This window comes from Anarrhichthys ocellatus, unplaced genomic scaffold, assembly GCF_004355925.1.
Source record: "Anarrhichthys ocellatus isolate YVR2014 unplaced genomic scaffold, GSC_Weel_1.0 scaffold7, whole genome shotgun sequence".
NCBI lineage: Eukaryota > Metazoa > Chordata > Actinopteri > Perciformes > Anarhichadidae > Anarrhichthys > Anarrhichthys ocellatus.
The window spans coordinates 3,408,439-3,428,550 of NW_022280037.1; the positions used below are offsets into that span (position 1 = coordinate 3,408,439).

Consider the following 20,112-nt stretch of genomic DNA (forward strand, 5'->3'; position numbering starts at 1 on the left):
ACGGGTGGTGGTGGTGGGGGGGGGGCTGGGGGGGGGGGGTGCATGCAGAGACGAAGTTTAGCAAAATATGTAAAGCTGGCAAACATACTCCAGACCAGTAAAGCACCTGCATCTCCAGCTCACTGAAAACATATAGGTCAGGAGGAACCGTGTCCTGGTTTTGTCCTGACTGAAGCTTGACTCTGAACTTGAGACCACACAGGGCAGAGAGCGCTAAAGCAGAACCAGTGAATACAAACACAGAGACGGCTAGACGAGTCACAAATAGAGCTACCTCCCTGCCTCACTGAGCGTCCTCATCCATCCTTTATCGAGACCCAGATTCCACATCATCAACACCATGACCGTGGCATTTATTCTCAGGCCTCTTACGTGGCCTGCAGATCATTGTATCTATTCTCAGCCACTACAAAATAAGCAGGTTACCGTTTGTATACATAAGGTGGGTGAACCTACAATGACAGTGGTGCCATTACAGGTCTGAGTGTATTCAGCAGGGTCACTTTGGTGGTCAGGTCTGGGCTTGTCATCACAGAGCACTGCCAAAACACCAAAAAGCTTCAGCGGAGCATGTGGTAACACCAAGCTCTTCTGGGTGAATGGAGACTTTAAATTATTCCACAGATAGACACACTTTTAGTTGGGGTGTCACACAGATTGAAAGCCACACAGTAGCATAAATATAGACATCTGTTGCAGTTTGATTTTGAAATAAGTCTAGATTTGGTTTTACTGTACCATTTCTTGGCTGGGAGCAGTTACTTCTTTAAGTCTCAGCTGGTTTCCTGACCTCACTGTGATGACATGAATCCAGGAAGAAACTGAAAAACTTGTTGCACAACAGTTTTTGTACAGATTTACAAGCTAGTCTTTATGCTAACCGTCCCTTTGCTCAAGCTTATTTAATGCACAAATCTGAGAGCGGTATCAATATTATCTACCTCTACCTCGCAGCAAGAAGGTTAATACGCATATTCCCCAAAATACCAATATAACAATTTATCTAAGACTCCTTCTCAAAGAAATATAATTATATTGTTTAATATAATGATGTTGAGACCTTCTTCAAGATTGCAAACATTAGAAGCAATCATGTTTTCTTGGAATAGTAATTTTTGAAAAAAACAACAACAGTAAAATGGGGTCAAGTGACAGGGGAGAGGTAAAGGTCCTTAAATGTTGATTGAGATAAACACCATTTCCTCATTATAAGTCCATTAATTCATGCACTAATGTTCCCCTAAAGACACACACAAACACACACAACCACTGTATAAACCATGGACCCCATCCACAAACATACATTCGCACACACACACACACGACACAGGTCTTGAGATAAGACTGACCGGTGGTAATTGTGGTCTCTATTACAGTAAACGCTGTTCTCCCTGTGTAAACCACAGTAAATTACATCCAGATGGGAGATTAAAGCTGAGTAGACGGCTGCCCCGAGCGCCACCGCTCCTCCTCCTCCTCTGCAGGAGGAAGGAGAAATCCATATTTCCTGATTGCGATTGCGGCCCTCCCTTGGGCCGGGACATTACAACTAGAGAGAAATACCACAACAGCGCAAATAACAGCCCGATCAGTCAGCAGGTCACTGCCACTGCGTAGCCCAGCATGCAGACATCTGGACTACAACGGTGAACAAGTGTGTAAGAAAGACAAAGAGAAGGGGCCACTTGTTTTTTTTATGTTTCATTGTCAAACACTGAGCTGCATCTTGACAAAAGCTGTTGCTCTTTGATTCTGAGAAACTGAAACCCAGATCTGATGTTTACTGTTGATGTTTTAGGAAACCTTCTGCTGATGAATCTCTATTGTAACAACTGGAAATGTGACGTCATGCCGTCTACACTTGGCTAGTTGTGAACAAGAATGAGAAAAACACACCATGCACACAAACACGGCACACGTGTGCGACACAGATGGTCAGACTCAAGTATTGTGTTGCTGCCGGTGATGACGTAAAGGAAACACCTGTGTAACGTCGCGTCCTCACACATAGAGAGCAGAGGAACATGCTTCACTGGTGAAGAGTCGAACAGTCTAGCAACATCAAATGAGTTAGGCAAGAAGTGATTCCTTTTTCAGATTTCCATGGTTTTATCCAAGGAAAATGCTGTATTTTCAAATTGACACGAACAAATAATTCCATAATCTCATACTTTAATAATCTTATTTTCATCCGACACTGATTTTTCTTGACAAAATGGAGATATGTCGACGTCTACAGCACTCGGCAGCTTTGCCTAGAAAATGCTTACTGTTGTCAGTCAAGTTGTTTTGATGCAATATTTTACCTGTTTTTATCACTTTGACAAGAATAAGAAGATATTGTACACAAACGGCTCTATTGGATTTTTATAAGGTGGGGGGGAAACAAGAGGCAAAGCTCTATTGAGTGAAGTACAAGCAAAAACTCAGCATATCCACAGTGTTGTAGACACACACTGTGCATATACAGTATGTGGTTTATATGCACAGGAAGTACCAATAATACACTGAACAGGAGAACGGAGAGTATCTTGGAACAAAATAACCGGTGGACAGCATTGGTAACTGAGTGACCAAGAGGCCACCATTGTTCAGAGGGAAACCCAGGTGCTTCCACTCTCTATCAGGGGCCATATATGAACGGGACCAGGACCGTTTTTAAGAGAATGAATCACATCTGACCGAGTACACACCTGACTTGAAATCACAGGTATTGGAACAACATGAGTTCTATCTCTTGTATCAGCAATGTTGATTCTGCTTGCTGTTAAATCCCAACATACAGTGGCAATGATGTTTCTTGTGCAAAAGGTAACTAACTAACTGACTAACTAACGGTCGGTGAATGTTTATGCTTTCATCAGCACTGGTTTAGATACTGAATTTGTTTACTCAGCTGTAATCATTTCCTCAAATCTCATCACGCCTGTACTTGACCTTTACACATTTTTTACCAATCTACAACACGAGTAACAGCTTGCTTAGATGTGTGTAGCTGTCATTTTGAACATCATGATAAATTAAAGCTTAAAAGGAGAAAATATATAAAACAGTAGTCATGGTTAATTTATACAGTGGAACAACTACTGCTACTGCTAACATAAACATACACTTTGTTTTCTCATGGTTCCCACCCTTAGTGTGAGTACAATCATTTGAACATTTGACCTCTTCTGGTCTTTACAATCTACTGACATATGCAGACAATATTTATGTCAAATAAGCAGACACTGCTTTATCAAAGAGGTCACAAGCCAAAAAAGGTTGGGTACTAATGATACCAATCATACAACCTCAAGTCAATATGAAGACATGAGGAAGAAAACAACATGCAGGGGCCACAATAAACATCTCACTTGTTTCATCAAACATATTCAAATGACAGACCTTTGTTTAAAAGTGATTAAATGCCTCTACCACACACACACTGAGCTATGCTGTAAATCCCTGGTAGTAATATTAAGCACATGAAGTTAAACCCACCCTCTCTCTTGGCCACTCTTAGCGGACATGAATGACTGCATGAGTCACGAGGATAATGACGGCAGCTCCAGCTGCGACTATAGTGAGAAATGCTCATTATCAATAAGTGACACATATTTACGGGTAAAGAATCCCAAAGAGAGACATTTATAAATCACACTCCCAAGCATATGGCTGATGTATGCTTTTTCCACTTTGGTAGGCCCAACAGTTTATTTTGGGGGGGGCTGACAGGGCGGACACCTACCAGAAGAGTCTCATTTTGCCACTATGACTTTAAAAGAGCTGCTAGAATGAGTGTCGCTTGTCTGCTAAAAATGTGGAATATTTGGGTCTTTAGGTGCATCTTTGCAAAGCAACCGTTCCTTTTAAAGCTAATCTTTCTACATAAGCAAATAATGAATGGCAAACAAAGGGTTAGAGAAAGACCTCAAATATAACAAGCTCAGATCCTCACAGTCAGTCTGTATCAGCGGACAGGTTGTTGAATCTTAGAATTGAATGGTTTACATTTGCTGTCAGTCTCTTGGGCAGCGGAGGGGCATTTAACCTGCTTCACTTTGCGGGCCCTGGATTTTGTCACTCCTATTTTGACTGAGCAGGCCATGAGCTGATTATGAGGATTAGTGGAGATGTGGTGATCCCATCCCTCTCCCACTCACACTCAATTCAGCAACAGCTGCAAAGTTTCCGGCTAGAGAATCTGGTGGGACATGGAGATATTTCCAACCTTGAGACCCTGACTTTGTGAGAGTAAAATGTCTAAATGTGAACAGCAGCCTGGCAAAAGGGAAAGTAAAACAGTGCTACTTAGTTCAACAGGTCCAGCAGTGTATGGAGTGTGACTGAAGCACTGAATGGACACAACAATGACCTGGTTTTGCATTGAACATGAGAGGCATCAGAGATAGCTGCCAGCCATCAGCCTCCTTGGGACGAAATCAGAAACTGAATGGGTCCAAGAGCCTCAGCGCAAGTTGGCACAAGTCCCGCTGTCCAATGGTACATCCTCTTACTAGTGTTTCTAGCCTTTGAATGAGATTCACTCCAGTTTCAGCTCTGTCCTGTTCTGGCACATTTTCATTTTAAGACTAAAAGGCAATGTCAGGCAACAGAGAACAGAACATCTTTGTACCACAGTAATCCCCTGCCAGCCTGACAGTGATATGACTGGCCTGAAATTAAGTTTCAATAGATTTTTTTTCACACACACACACACACACACACACACACACACACACACACTGGTTCATTTTTATCAGCTTGACTATCCACACTGCACGTACATATTTAACATGCTTAGATGAAACACGGCAGGGAGGAAAAGCTGCAGTTGCAGATGAAAATAAGAGAAACTAAATACTTTAAACTTGCTATACCAGTTTTACCTGATACACTGCAAACACTTTGAGATGAGCTTAGCAGCTTGTCAACTCACCAGGATCTGGTGAAACTATCGGTATTACCTTTCAAATATTTATTGAGGATTGCTTATTTAAGGGAATTCTCACCAGCATGGGAATCAGAGTGTTTTCTGATGGAAATCTACACTGCAAAAAAAAAAAAGAAGAAAAGAAAAAAGACCTTATAGGCCTAGAAGTGGGAATGTGTGATGCCTCTGTAATTATAGTCTGAGTAAGCTTAGAGGATCTGCCAGATCCAACAGTGAGTCACTTTGCATCATGTGTTCCACAGGCAGAGAGATGCAGTTTGTCACGTTTCATTTCATGAATGAATTGAGCAGAATGGCGCTCATTCAAAACGGTACGAAGGTGTCAAAGCACAATTATCACTTCATCTACGTGGCTTCTGCTGACTCGACCATTCAGCCTACATTTTGAGACTGATAGCTATTAACATATAAGAATCTAACAATAGGCACGTTTTTTCAATATTCTATCAGAATGATAGAAAATCCAATTTCTTGCTGCGCATAACGTCTCACTGAATGTAGCTTACCTGTGCAGGTGAGAGCAGCAGATACAGCGCCACCGCAGCCTGGATGACAAGACCGAGTTTCATTTCGCGATGTCTGCGAGTGGAGAGGAGGTGATGGCTCCCGGTGTACACAATAAGACAATCCAAACAAAGTGCCAAACTACTCAGAAAAGAAAAAGAGATGCTGACCGGGAATTTCCAACTCATCCGCCCTCCCGGTTCAGCAGGGTTATACTGGGAGTGAGTGCAGTCACGTAGCTCCGCTTGACGCGTGTAACCTGATGAAGTGGATTGTGCTGACTAAGGCCCCAGTGGCGAACTGAAAGGTGCTGGGGCAATAAGATAACACAACTAAAGCTTTCAAATTCACTGAATAAACTGAATCAAAGCGCAAATCCTACAACGTCTCTGCAGCATGAAATAGTGGCAACCAGTTTTGACAAGTCATATTCAGTGCAAAAAAAAGAAAGAAAGTAGTCTATTCAGTCCAAAAACGTGACGATCTGCTCCATGTGTGAAGTTGCACCGACAGTTTCAGTTTTCAGTCCTGCTCTGAGCTGAGCTTTGCTTCTAAGTGCCACCCAGCCACCTTTTCACAAGCTGACCATTTAAATCTCCTCCCCTTCTCTGTCCTCCTCTTTGCTCTGCCTCATCTGTCATCACACAGCTCCCTGCCCCTTTCAGCTGCAATATGTAATGGTAATTTATGTGATGATGTAAATGGTTATGCAGAGACTGTGGCACTGGTGCTTTATTTCTGAATGGTAGACTATACACTACAGGTGATTTACAGAGTATAAGCAGACTTGCTAAGAAGCTTCTCCTGGGGACCTTTTTGTGAGCGCTATTCAGGCAGGGTAAACATTAAGAGATCCTTTGCAGTGGTGACATGGATGGTATACTCATTGCTGTCTCGGGCTCCAGGATGCACAGAGATTTTCCTCTGAGGCTTTAGTATTTGCAAAGACAGAAAGGGAGATTCCATTACTGTTGACACAGAGTTAATCTTCAGTGTGAGACTTCTGTGTTTGGAGAAACCCTGGAACGAAAGGATTCCTTGTGGGCTTCCACACATTCCTTCAACAGTGCTGAATAGCTCCACTGCCTCCTGCTATTGTACAGACCACACTCAGGAGTGTGGTGTTGTTAAACATCTCAGACACTTTGGTGAGAGTAAACCATCCCCCCCATTACCATCGTCCCGGACCGATCATCAGTAAGTGCAAACAATCAGGGATTGTGAAAGACATTTCCTCTAATAATGCTGGGCAGTGTCACAGTAGTCTTTTTACTAAATTGTATCTCAACGTGGCAATGATGGATGCACTTAAAAACTCGAGGAGAGGACAGAATGGAAGTAAGAAAATATTGACTATTCAGGGAATTGGTCTCTACAGTTATTCTTTTCTATCCCTTCTGACTGTCTTACTATCCACCTCATTGCAGATGGACGAAATACTGCCCAGAGGCTGTTTTCTGTCATCTAAGAAATTGAATGAATACATCAACTTCAAGCAAAAGAAAGTCTATGCTGATGTAATGCACATGATTTTGTTTTAAATATTTTGAATAGAAGAGCTTGAGACCATTACATCTCCTCTCTGCCTGCAGCAGCAGCAGCACTGACTATTTGCTCAGAGGACATAGCCAGACTCTTACTGCAGTGCTGCCATCTGTCCAGTGATCTATCTGTGTTTTTAGAGGCGCACAAGCTGATGTGGCCTAACAAGATCACTGAAATTGTTTGCACTGTAAATACACGCTGACAAGACAAGCAAACCGGGCTTGAGCGATAGCGTGTTCCAGGAGGAGATGGATCTCTGGTCCTGTCAGATGGTGAAACAACATTGAGGCCCCTCATTGCTTTTGCAAAAAAAAAAAACACAAGATGAGTCTTCATGTTGTTGTGTTTGGAGAAAAAAAAGACTGCTTTGATTCAATATTCTTTCCAAAGATTTATTCAATCAAGATGTTATCCATTTGAATGATGCCTCTTTAACGAAATCAAGTTCCAAAGGAGAAATAGGCGTCTGTTTCCTTCGCTGCAGATAGATGGGCTTGTTATGATCAGGGATAAAAAGAAAAGACTTTCTTCCTGAATATGAAGAATGTCTGAAGGCTTTTTCACTGATCCAGAAATGCAATATAAAGATCAAAATGTCAACTTAACATCTTCGCTAATTTGGTTTTGCGATAAGGCTTCATGATTGAAGGAAGGTCAGCTGGTTGAATAAATAAGTCCCTCGCTGTCTGCGATGTCTCTTGATGTTGTGAAGACTGAGCGGGTGGCTCTCAGAAACTAGAGTGCCAAAGTAAGCACGTTTCCCTTTTGCTGTTGACCCCTCATTTTCCAAGATTGCAGAGTAAAAGGTAAACAGATGAACAACATTAATGATGTCCATTCATCATTGTTGGGGCAGCTTTGGTTTCCTCCACAGTGGGGCCTTCAAGGGGAAGGTGGGAAGCCAGGGAGCCCCTTACTTTGAAGGATCTCATTAACAACAGTTAGAGCGCTACAGGGAGACCAACGTTTCTGATTATCATCTTTGATTTAAATAACGTGCCTTGAAACCGTGAATGTTGCTGAATACATATTTAAAACACAAATCCAAAAGCAAATGGATAAGAAGGCAGAGGACAACCTGCACAACAGGCTTCTGGGAGATGATGTAATTTTACTCTTTTTGCACCACCTGGACTGCAGAGCCAAACAGGATACGACAATATGATCCAGACCCTTTCTTCCTGTCATTAATTAGATGTGACAAACCGTGAATCTTTTCCTTCTGCGTCAACTGCATCATTGTGACGAAAACTGTATTTCGAATAACTGGTAAATAGGAAGTGCCCCAGCCATGAGTAAACAGCTGCTTACTGTTACCGAAGGTGATTAGCATTATATTACGACACATTCTTTCATTTAAAACGTGTCAAATCCTGTTTACTCTTCCAAGCTACATTGACATATTTCTGACACAAACACATTTTTGTTCCAAGGTTGTCAGGTGTCATCCTGTTTTCATGCCCATGTCTGTGCATGTGTGAGCATTGTTTCATTCTGTAGGAAGTCAGTCAACATGTTAAACAGACAATTGGAAGTTATTTTAGTCTGGAGGGACCATCAGTCATTGCAGAAAAATGTAATCTAATCTATGATACTATTTAACTTTATGCACCTGTGTCTTGGACATCACAATGTCTTGATGTCACAAGTAAACATGGTTCAGTTTATTCTGTTTGATATGAGGAGCAATTACAGCAAACCATACGACCAAAGGGAGAAATGCTAGCGGAAAAGAGTTGATACACCTCTGTGCTCTGGCACAACTTTGACATTTTGGGAAATACACTTGGCTTTCTTTCCCCAAGATTTAGATGAAAAGATTCATACCACACTTAAGATCTGTGCGCTGGGCAGTGGTATCAAATCTCTCGTCTCACTCTCAGCAAGAAAGTGAACATGTGTGTTTTCCAAAATGTCAAACTATTCCTTTAGCAGACAGATGAAAATTCAGTTTAAAAATGTTCCCAAAGACACTTTCACTCACATGTTTACTTCAAATCACATTGAGTAAGGAATATGCATTTTCTCTTTTAACTAACAGATAGACCGGCTCAGGTTTGGTAACATCTACATGGCAGACACAATGTAACGAGGTCTATGTCTTTCCACGAGGCTGTGCACCCCCCAACTAACTGTGCAGAGGACCTGGAGCACAGCGACAGCAGCAGCGCTCAGAAAGGAAACTGAGTGTTTGTCCAAGATAAAATTTCATCACCTCTACAAGCTGCGGGGACACGGGCCTGCGGTTGGTAATATAGAAGAGGAAAAACAGCACTGAGAGTGAGTTATCACGGCTTGTGTCATTGACAGTTGTAAAAACCGTTAGCTTTATAAATGGAGAGCGAGCAGAGCAAACTTCGCGGAAGTGGTCCCGCAGTCAGAGAGCAGGTTATAACTTAGGCCTGTGGTGATATACTCTAAACTCCATTAAGAGGTCCCACATGTGGAGCACATTCACAAGTTCATGGGTTGATTCTGTTGGGGGTGGTTCAGCCTGGGCCATTAAACAGATAAATTAGATACTTTTTTACAAATCCTTCATGTTAAAACATTCTCTTCACATTAAAACCCCAAAATGATGTTTAATGTAAATATATTTAATTTAGCGAGTTCTGCAGCAAGTCTCAGATCCCTCTGTAAACACGCTTGCTTATAAACTGTTAGGATTTATTCAGGCCCCTGACATGTTATTAAAAGAGATAAAAGAGGCAGAGGCTAATGGAATATACCCTTTGTGTTGCACTGTGATCGATTGGCAGTGAGACGATTTATTCCTAGAAGTGGGGGACACTTGAGTAAACATGAACACAATCGTGCTGGAAGATTTACAGGACTGCAATCGCACTTGAGTGCTGCTGTTTATTTTTTCTAGTTACAGAGTGTTTTTTTTAAACCTCAAATTAGTTTATCCTCCCTTTGGGGCTATGTGTAAGAGTTTTAAAAAGTTTCCTTCAGAAAACACACACACAAACACATCAGCCACATTCATAAAATAAACCTGCAGTGACAATAGCTGTGTGTAACACTTGTGCAATTACCCGGCATTAAAGTTTTGTAGGTCAAATCAATCTTTCTACAGCTGCACATGAACTCAAATGAAAAACATGTTGTAATGCTTGACTATATAGTGCTGCTGCACACAATTACAACATAATCATATACAAACATTACACCTTTATTGCTGTCTTAAAAGGGATTTGGACAAATACTCTTTTTGTTTTCTTTTGCTGAGAGTTAGATGAGAAGATCAATACCACTCTCGGTTCTGTAATGTAGTGTCAGCAGCCTTAAGCCTAGCTTAGCATAACGACTGCAAACAGGGGGAAACAGCTAGCCTGGTTCTGTCATATAGAAATCCACCCACATTATCAATGCCTCTAAAGCTCAATAAATAATGCGTTATATCAAGTTTGTGTAATCCGTTCAAAAGCAAATGTCAAACGATTCCTCTAATAACTGAATACGCTTGGATCCAGAATAGCGGGATAGGTAATCATTCATTTACACGGTCTTGTTTTTTAGGTGTCAAAACAATGGCAGAAAGCTGGAATGACTCACACTAATTCTAACCCACGGAGACTGATTTTTAAAGGCAGTGACTTCGAAGTATGGTGATAAAATGATCGATTGACTGTCAGAAGAGGAGCCCTTCGAGAAAAAGTACAGTAGTAGGCCGTGGCCTGAGCAAGTGCGAGGTGAAGTTCATCTGTGTGCAAATGTTTACGCAAACTGCAGCCAAGCAAAGTTGTGCACTGAGATTTATTTATGTGTAGAGAAGTATATTCACTCAAATAGCTATAGCTTGTAGAACAAGGAACAAGAAAATGGGAGCAGAGCAAGGAGAGGGTGGGTGGAGGTCAAAGAGCAAGGGAAAGTTAATAACTTGGAATAATAAATAATACAACGCACTGATGGGAATTTGGCAACAGGGCCATTTATTATCATCAGTTAATTCAGTTTGCTTGACAAAAATGTCTGAGCTCCTTACTGCTTTGTGGCTACTGTGCACTTGCTGGGACAAGGAGATTTCATTACCCAAGACAATGTGTATGTTTGTTGTTTTACTCCTGTGATTAAGTGTCTGGTCTTGAAGTGTTGCTGCCATGGAGATGGTGGAGACAACTAATCCCAGATGACGCTGTGGCCAGAGGGGAAGGATAAACGAGGACCACCAGGGTGGATAAAAGAGCGTGACGGTGACACCGGCTCTGCAGCGTATACATGCATTATATTAACTTAAAGCAAAGCAACGGATAGAGAGCTTTGACCAGTGCATCTCAAATTATATTCTCACCTTGCTCAATTAAATGAGCCTCAGTTCTCTGTGACAAAATCTGCATGACTTTCCATTTGCGAAGGAAACATTTTCAGTGACATTGGGTGACGTTTAATTTTCCACTACCCTCATAAAGAAAATAAGCAAATAAATACACAAGTTCCAGAATGGTGAGGCTGGGGTTGTGAGAAAGGAGGAGCAGTTTGACGTCATTCTTTCCTTGCTTTGCTGATGTCAGCTACGCTGCACAGAAACAAACCCTCAACTAATCCAGACATATCCCTCAGATATTTGGAAATAATTGCGGACATAAAATGTTGCTTTCTGTGATTTTTTTAAGCTGTATTCCAAAAATCAAAGCTGATCACTGATATGTTGTTGAGTCCTTCACAGTTCTTACATTACAACACAAGACATTTCAATTCCCTTACATTTGCAGAGATTTCAGTAATGCAGTATGCTTAGCAGAAGAATACGTTGCAGAGCCTCTCTTAGCCAACACTCTTTTCTTTAGAAACCAACTGTGAGGTCCTTCCAATATGCATCTGTGATGAAGAACAGGACATCCATCCTGTCTGTCAGACTGACATCCAAGAAATATCAAGCGTGATTACAGGCATGATTGCTTTCAGACTATACAAATCTGTTACCGATGGCAAATGCTTTTTATCTCCTGAATGATCGACTCGGGAAATGATTGAAAGCTGGTGTTCGACAATTCCAGAAGTAAGATCAACAAAACCTAAACGCTGTTCTCGTCTGGGTGTTCGGGAGCAGATCCGGCATTGGAAGGGGTTTGGGGGGTTTTTCAGAAGGTGTCATGATAAGCTTTGAACCACAGTGGAAAGAGCTGGTGTTGAATGAACACAGACCACTGACTGACTCCTGACACCCCGAGCCGTGAACGAGTGAAAATGTGCAGCGCTAATCAGGAGAAAATAAACAGAGCAGCACCCTCCGGGCATCGTGGTAACAAGAGGAATGACTGCAGCATGGTGAGGCCTAGACATCGTGAGACATTCCATACATATTCATGTCAGTCTAGTTGTATGTGGAAACACCAATACACCAATGAATCATCACCTATGATTTAATTTTTACAACTATAAACTGGTGGGGGTGTCACTGCGATGCAAGCAGAGGTTCATTCACTCACATGGGTTACTCTGGATTGAAGCCAACGAGGCCTGAGGGAGCCTGCTTACAAATGGTGAGCCTCGGAGGAGCCAGCATGCTCTGTCTGGGGGACTCCATCCTAATCGCCAGGATCAGGGGAACTTTCCCATCGAGATGAGAAGCAGATGTCTCTTTCGCTCTCGTGCTGTCGGACCGACTCTGTTTCTGTCTCCCTCCCTCTTTCAGTCAAACCTAGCCCTTCGTCCCCAGAGGGACATGGGGAGGAACATGAGCACCATGGGAAGGGTGGCTGTCCCCAAGCCCGATCACATCACGAAGGAGCCCTTTTTGTGGGAGGCACTGCTTTAGGTACAGAGCTGTGAGCACATGGAGCCGGTCCAACAGCTCTCAACTTTCTCATGGAAAAACACAAACAAGGCCATTTGATACAAACGTCATGTTCTGACAATTTCCACTTAGGACAAGTACTGGCTAGCATGCTTTTCTAGGTATACTGGAGATACTTTGACTTTACAATTTTGTTCCCAGTGTTGATGTAGGGTGTGACCCCTGACTTCTGACAGGAAGAGGAATCATGGAGATCAGACTGGAGAGATGGATCCACGCCTCCTCTTCTCATCATGCCTCTGGAGTTGGTCCTTTCACCATAAATACTTTGACTTTTATGCACCTGCTGCTCCTCTGGGCCCTGGCTTTAGCTTCCCTCGAGTCCAATCCCTTGGCTCCTGTGGCTCCAGTTCTGACGTGCATACTCTGACTTACAGCGTAAACAGACAGAGACGAACTGTGGGCCAGTCACCGGGTGTTTGTTCGTGGTCTGTAAACAGATCAGCAAGAGGAGGAACAGGAGCTCCCACTGGAGATGAGACTAACTGACTATCCTGAGACGGGAGAGCAGAGGGATGAGATATAAGGCTTATATGGATGCCTGTTAAATGTCCAAGTTGCCGTGCCATCATCCAAGATAATGTTTTTGGTATGAGATTGTTTAGGCCACTAGGATTCCTGGGTGGTTAGAAAGATCATCCCTAAACCACAACACTAAGGTTAAAGCCCCCAATTCAACATGAATTTCACCTCCTGACGTGTCTTGAGCAAGACTCTGATTCTCTGCAGGCCTCTGCGATGTTGCTCTGAAGCTGAGGAGAGCAAGCAAACAAAAACAATCCTTTGGGAATAAATAAATATCTTGTTTCATACAAACCCTAACAATAAACAAAATGGTTTAATGTGATTTAATTAAGGGGGAACTGCACTGATTTGTCTGTTAAAGGCTTTGGGGAGTACTACTGCGTATGTGAAAAATGTTGTACACAGGGAGCCACAAAATGTGCCTGATTAATTGCCTCAAGTGATGTCACTTGGGTCTGAGTCAGCTAAAGACTACAAGATTCAAAATGTAAGTGGATTAAAAAGCAGTGAATTTATCAGATGTCTGTAGCCCGCCCAAGGCTACATTAGCGACTACTAGCATAACACACCCGAATCTCTGTTGGCGGTCGTGTTGCATTGTGGGTAACGCAAGTACATTACAAAGTGCAATAAAAAAGACAATATTGTTGGTTCTGCTGCATCGGTTTTAATACTAAAAAAGTAAAAGTCCAATGTAATAGTGAGTGCAATGCTAAATCGGTGCAGTTCTCTTATAACTTATAGGAGCGGCACAGTGTTCTTGTTCATACTGTGTGACAACTTGTGTGTCTTATTTAACAGACCATGACATGAACCTGATTATTTATCTTAATGGCGTATAAAGTCACAAAATATTGATGTCAATTAAAAATCAAACAAATCTAATTTAGAGAAATGTTGACAATAATATCCACACTGCTCTGAGTGCTGTAATGATCAAAGCACAATGCACATCTGAGGCTGAAAAGCGAGTCATGGTTGAAGGTGACTGAGGAAGATTACCGAGACTGGCAGTGTTAATAAGGCTGTGTTTACATTCTGTGGCTCCATGTTTAAGCAGACCTGAAAGACCTGGGATTAAAAGGAGGCTAGTGTTGGCTTGATGGTAGACACACTCAGATGACAAAGTGGTGCCGATGAGGGTTTAAAGACTGTGTTCAGGAAGTACTGAGTGCTTTCATATCAGCAGGATTGATTGCTAGAATGGTATGCATGTTCACATCAGCAGAACTGCTCCCTCATTAATTAGACTTATCATTTGTATACTTTATAAAACCCCAAAACACACGTACAGCCAGATAAACTAGTTTACTTCTATAGTGAAATACTGGTAAAACTTAGTTTAAGTGACACATTTCCACTTCTCATACCTGACACAGTTGTCAACAATGCACAAATGCACTGCTGCTGGTTTAAATCAGCTAAAGAACAAAAACTGTGACACACACAGTTTCGGATTGTGAATCTGATTATAGATGATTCCAGTTGCTTGGAGACAATATATTTTGACATCTAAATTCAAAATAAAACGCCAAATGCACAAATGTGGTGTTGCTTATGTGACAATTATTCCCTCACCAACAATCTGACAATTGCTTGCGAGAGAAAGTCCAGTAGTTTCAGACTGTAGGGGATATCAGGATGATTTCTATGCTATTATTACAATTGGGCCGCAGAGTAACTCGGGGTGGGTTTGACCCTTTTTTCTCAAGTTGGTGCTACTGTATAACTTCAGAAGAAAGTGAGTGACACACTGGAGCTTTATAGAGAGGAAAACCAGCACCTGACAGATATTAACTGGATACAACGGGGAGGAGTATATAATTTGTCAGACATGAATTCAAGACCTTGACAATCACCAGGCGTCTTTGTGCCTGTGATCAGAGAAGAATCACAGTCTTTTGTTTACACCTGATTCCGTATTCTCCCAACATACAAAAGCAAGCACTTAGTACTGGACTCATCTATCATTTTGACATATTTTGGAACTGAACAATTGCCACTCTGCTCTAATGTTCCACCGTCTAACCTCTTGGGTTGTCTCCGTTCGCACTCCACTACACCTGGCTGTAAAGAAACACCAGCCCACAGGCACCTGCGCAGCCAGCACGCTGCAGATGGAGAGATTAATCACACAGCAGATGAATGCTGGTGATTTATGGGGAACTGTGACAGCATGGTCATAACATGCAGTGATGTATATGCGGGATGGCCTGGAGACTAAATGGGCCATTATTTATGATTCAACGCTATAGGGCTCAAACCAAAGGGGGTTCCCCTGTCTCTTAACCAGGGGATCTGAGAGAAAGCAGCAGTCCCACATTAACCGCCTTTGATGCTGCAGTTACAAGTGATTCCCCCCTCCCCCATGTCCTCTTCCCTGTGGTTTTCTTCCTCTTCTTATTATTCCTGCTTCTTCCTGCGAAGACATATTCCCACACTGTGACCAGAGTGAATCTAGGTCCACTCTGTCGTGACTTTGTCCACTTTCACTGCAGACATACCCAGCAGCTTTATGGCTCTGCCGAGGGTGAGGTTAGAGGGGGCGAGGGGCTCGCCATCCCGAGGGACCAAGCTCTCCACAGTCTTCCACATAACGGATAAACTCTCACAGATGGGTTCTGCCAAGTATTTTTTACACACTCTCGTGATATCAGTAATTAAACTGGTGCTCCCCTCCTCTTGGCACTCTGCCCCCTGTGTCCCCTGGGAAGACTCTTATCAATGTGTACAAGTCACTGAAGGAAATGCCAACTTAACTTGAAGAGCCTGCACACTGCTGTTCATCTTCGGTCTACAGTGACAAGGGATTTGCAGCAGCGAGGAGGGGGCCGGCATGTCTTGTAACTATTAGGCAGTGTGCCCCATGGCACTGTGGACGCTGGTGAGCTACAAGATCTGTGTTGTGCACTCCGTCGGACAGAATGGATCAGATTACAGGCCTCGGAGACGGGGCACAGAGCAGGGAAGCAACAGGATCACGCTGAGCACGCAAGCATGGGAAATGCTCTCATGAATAGACAGACCTTTTTACTCTGGCAGGAAACACAAATCTGCAGATGTTGAACAGCTGGGAGACATCAGAAATTACTGCATGGGAAATAAGTACTCGTGAAATAAAGTGCACGCTGCTGAGTTGTGGATGTAGGAATGGTCAAACTGACATTAACTAATTGGATTTTTTGAAAGAAGCAAAGTGTAATTGATCTTTATTGTTCCTGCTTTTGTGTTTTTTCTTCGGTGCATATTCTAAACCTGACAGCTGATGCGTATTTATCTCATTGCTGTGGAAACAAGATGTAAGCTGAGCAGAGGAAGAGATGAGAGCACTTTGTAATTTCGAAGATGCAGGCAGATAGGAACTAAAATACTGCACTCGTTGTCTAGTCAAAAGCAGATGGTATCTGAAATGATGTAATGCATGCAAGCCAGGAGCGAGTCTCTTGAGATATTGGAAATAAAGTTAGTGAAAATCCTCAAATTAACAAGAATTGGTCATTCCCATGAACTGGCCCATTTAAGATATTATGCTGTTTCGTGCTTATTTTGGACAGTTTTCTGCTCTCTGTTCATGAAACAGCAATCATAATTTGTATGTGTGTATAATTCCTTTTGAGAATTGATTTACCTTTGCTGACATGCAGAAAATGGGAAACACTGTATATTGTGCAGTGCTGTATTGGATAGTGGAACCAGAAACATCTGTTACAGTGTACTAGTTTGACATTTGGAACACACTACAAGATTTTTTAAAAGACCTGTCATGTGTAGTTTTTCTCTCTCCAGCTGCCTTTTTTTTGTGCCTTCTTTTCTTATTTAGAACAAAATATCTGCAAATGGTTAAATGAAATTCATAATTAAGAACATCATATCAGAAGCATCTGTCTCAAGCTTATAAACTATGTGACCTCAGTAGTACAATGAATTTAATTGCTCCAAAGCCCTTGAAAGCCATAAATTCAGACATATCAGATCAATGAAGCATTTTCAAATACTTTCAATAAAAGGAATAAACGGTTATTAACAGCAGACATTTCTAGGTTCAGCAGTTCACATGTAATTCTATTCAACAACAAAGAGAAACATTTCTAAAATACAATTAAGAACAAATGTTGTGTAATTGATATGTCGGTAAAAAGTAGACGCGGTTTTCTTTATGAAAACATAAAAGACCTTCGTTGACTTAATCTTTTGTTGTCTTCGCCGCTCAGAAGGGGAAAGAATGATTGTCAGTAATGCAAAGAAAATCAATGAATGCCAATCAAAGAAAGTCAAATAAAAGTTGTGGTGCACACTTTAGTGTGAACTGAAGCCAGGATAAATATGAGGTCAGCCAACTGAATGATGTCATTTGTGATGTGAACATGTATTTACAGTCGCGCATGAATCACCAATATATCTATATCTATCTATCTATCTTATCTTATCTCCCTATCTGTCTATCTCAAATGACCATTTTATATGCCTCAGTATATCTGGGTCACCTGCACAAGCATACAGATATATTACAGCCTGTCATAAGTAATATTGAGAATTTGACATGATCAGCATACATATGCAGCGCTTGTGTTTTGGACTCCGTTACACTCTGGGAGACTTGGCAATCGCTAGAACATCTGAAATTACTCTAAATCTTGGTTCCCAGGTTGGTAAATTGTGTTTTGCTGTACGAGCACCCTGACTATAGTCCAGCCAGTAAATGTTGTCTTTTTTGTGAGGTAGGTTTTGGCATGTGTAAAGAAGTCAATTCACAGTGAACACCGACTCAGCAGGCTGAGGAGTGAGAGCATTTCTTTATGGGATGACTGCATCTAGATATGGAAGTCAGATACAGGTTCAACTGCCATGAATATTAGGGCATATGGTTCATGGTGAATGTAGTCAACCTGAACAGAAAATGGAAATAGAGCTGACTCTTGAATGTGTGTTACAAGCTGCCCAAGGAAGATGTTCATTTAAGGAACATGAAGTCTACCAGAGCACCAGGATTTTACCTTAAATTCAGTCTTTTAATGCCAAAGCAGCTCTCATTCCAAATCATAAAAGCTTGAGCTTTAAATCCCCTAAAATAGACAGCCTCTGTCTTACAGAGTGTATATGCCGTTCTGTATTAGGAATATTACTGCTGCATGATAAAGGTGGCATATAATTCAATAATGCTGGCTGTTGTACTGTTGTTGCACATTTGATGATAAAAGTAAAGCAAAGCAATGTTCTGATCATGAGGACACAGTCAGTGGACTGCAGAGTCGACCATCTATCCACACCGTGAGTTTTCAGAAGGATCCTGAATCTTCCTCTTTGCAGCAGACCACCGTGTCCGTCTTGTGAAAATCTGTGTGAATTAACACAGGACCTCAGAAACAGATGGCATCTGGCTTGCAGCATGAATTACAATCTGCCCACTGACACAAGAGCTACATCAATTGATTCAAAGTTCGACTTTGTAAGGCGTGTATTGGATTTTATGCTGTCGTACTCCTGAAGTGATCAAAGTCACGTTTGAAAATATAAAATCCAGAAATTAAATGAAGACAAGAATGTAGTCTCCCTTTAAAAAAAAAAGACAACACGTGGGTGTTTGAAAGCCCTGAAAGGCAGTATGGTCTGTTGTTTTTAGCTACTAGTTTTACTGTAATTGCAGGAAATAAAGTTACTCTTGTGTCAATGTAGAGGCAGTTATCTGATTTCCTGAAACCAAAACATAGAAACAATAGTTCCAAATGACAAAATGTAATCTACAAAAATTAAATCAAAGCTCAAACGTATTTTTTAATGAACATACTCTTCTGTGAATATTGCATTAATGGTATTTAAATGGTATTTATGATCATACATCTATGATCAACCTAGTGCAAATGAATGTTGAGAGAAACATCACACAAAAGGACAGTTATCTTTTGATATTCCTTCTGTAATGTGCAGCTCCCAGTTGAGAATATCTACATCCTTAAGAACATATTCTGCCCAAGAGCAAAACACACCAAAGCATAACAAGACTGTATTTTCTTTGTCTTGAGCATTTTTGAGCAAACTCTGTAACCTCTTTTCTGCTATATTTCAGTGCGTGAGGGAATGATCCTGGTAGTGCAATTAGCAGGTTGACCACTGGGTGGCAGTCTGGTGACAGCTGTAAAATGACGGTAGGCCTAAACAGCATAAAGCACGAACATTATACTCACACTATGGAACCAGGATTTGTATAATAATTGTGTTCCTGAGAACAAAATGCACACATGGGATAAATTAATCATGCTTTTACTACAACAAAGTTTCAGAAATTAAGAATCCTACAGTCAGCTACAGTCAAATAATTATGGAATTAGTAACACTAAAATGTTACAACCGTTTTTCTGCAAACAAACAATGACTTTACATCATTTCTGCATTTACAAGACATTATAAATATAATATGACTTTCAGCACCAGCGCCTGGAAAATGGCAACGATGTGTTATGACACTGGTGTTTAAGTAGGTAGGCATGTATTACGATGTGTTACACAAACATACATGCAGTGTAACCTGCAGAACATAAAAGAAAGGATACATGAGAAATGAATGAAAAAAACTGCATCATCACTCTTGAGATTCAGTAGTGTAAAAAAAGAAAGTCTGGCATGGTATTATTCATTAAAGTTAACGAGATGCCACGTGGTAATGGCTGCATTTACTTTGAGTTCATTTTCATTTTTAATGTTCAGTTGAAGGGTTTGTGTTTTAACTGAAAGAAGAAATGATAATGGCTTGAATTAGCGAGAGAGAGAGAGAGAGAGAGAGAGAGAGAGAGAGAGAGAGAGAGAG

General features: G+C 41.5%; 1 protein-coding gene across 4 annotated transcripts in view; it reads right to left on the reverse strand.

Annotated features, from left to right (window-relative positions):
• pgfb (placental growth factor b) overlaps window positions 1-5,985 on the reverse strand; it is a 13,977-nt gene extending 7,992 nt beyond the window's left edge. For all 4 annotated transcript variants that reach the window (XR_004212786.1, XR_004212787.1, XM_031847960.1 and 1 more), the window contains exon 1: window positions 5,443-5,985. Coding sequence is in view for 2 of the 4 variants with exons in the window: in XM_031847960.1 (XP_031703820.1) it covers window positions 5,443-5,628 (186 nt within the window). In the remaining 2 variants the exon portion in view is untranslated. The remainder of the gene's footprint in view (window positions 1-5,442) is intronic.
• Between the last annotated feature and the right edge of the window lie 14,127 nt (window positions 5,986-20,112).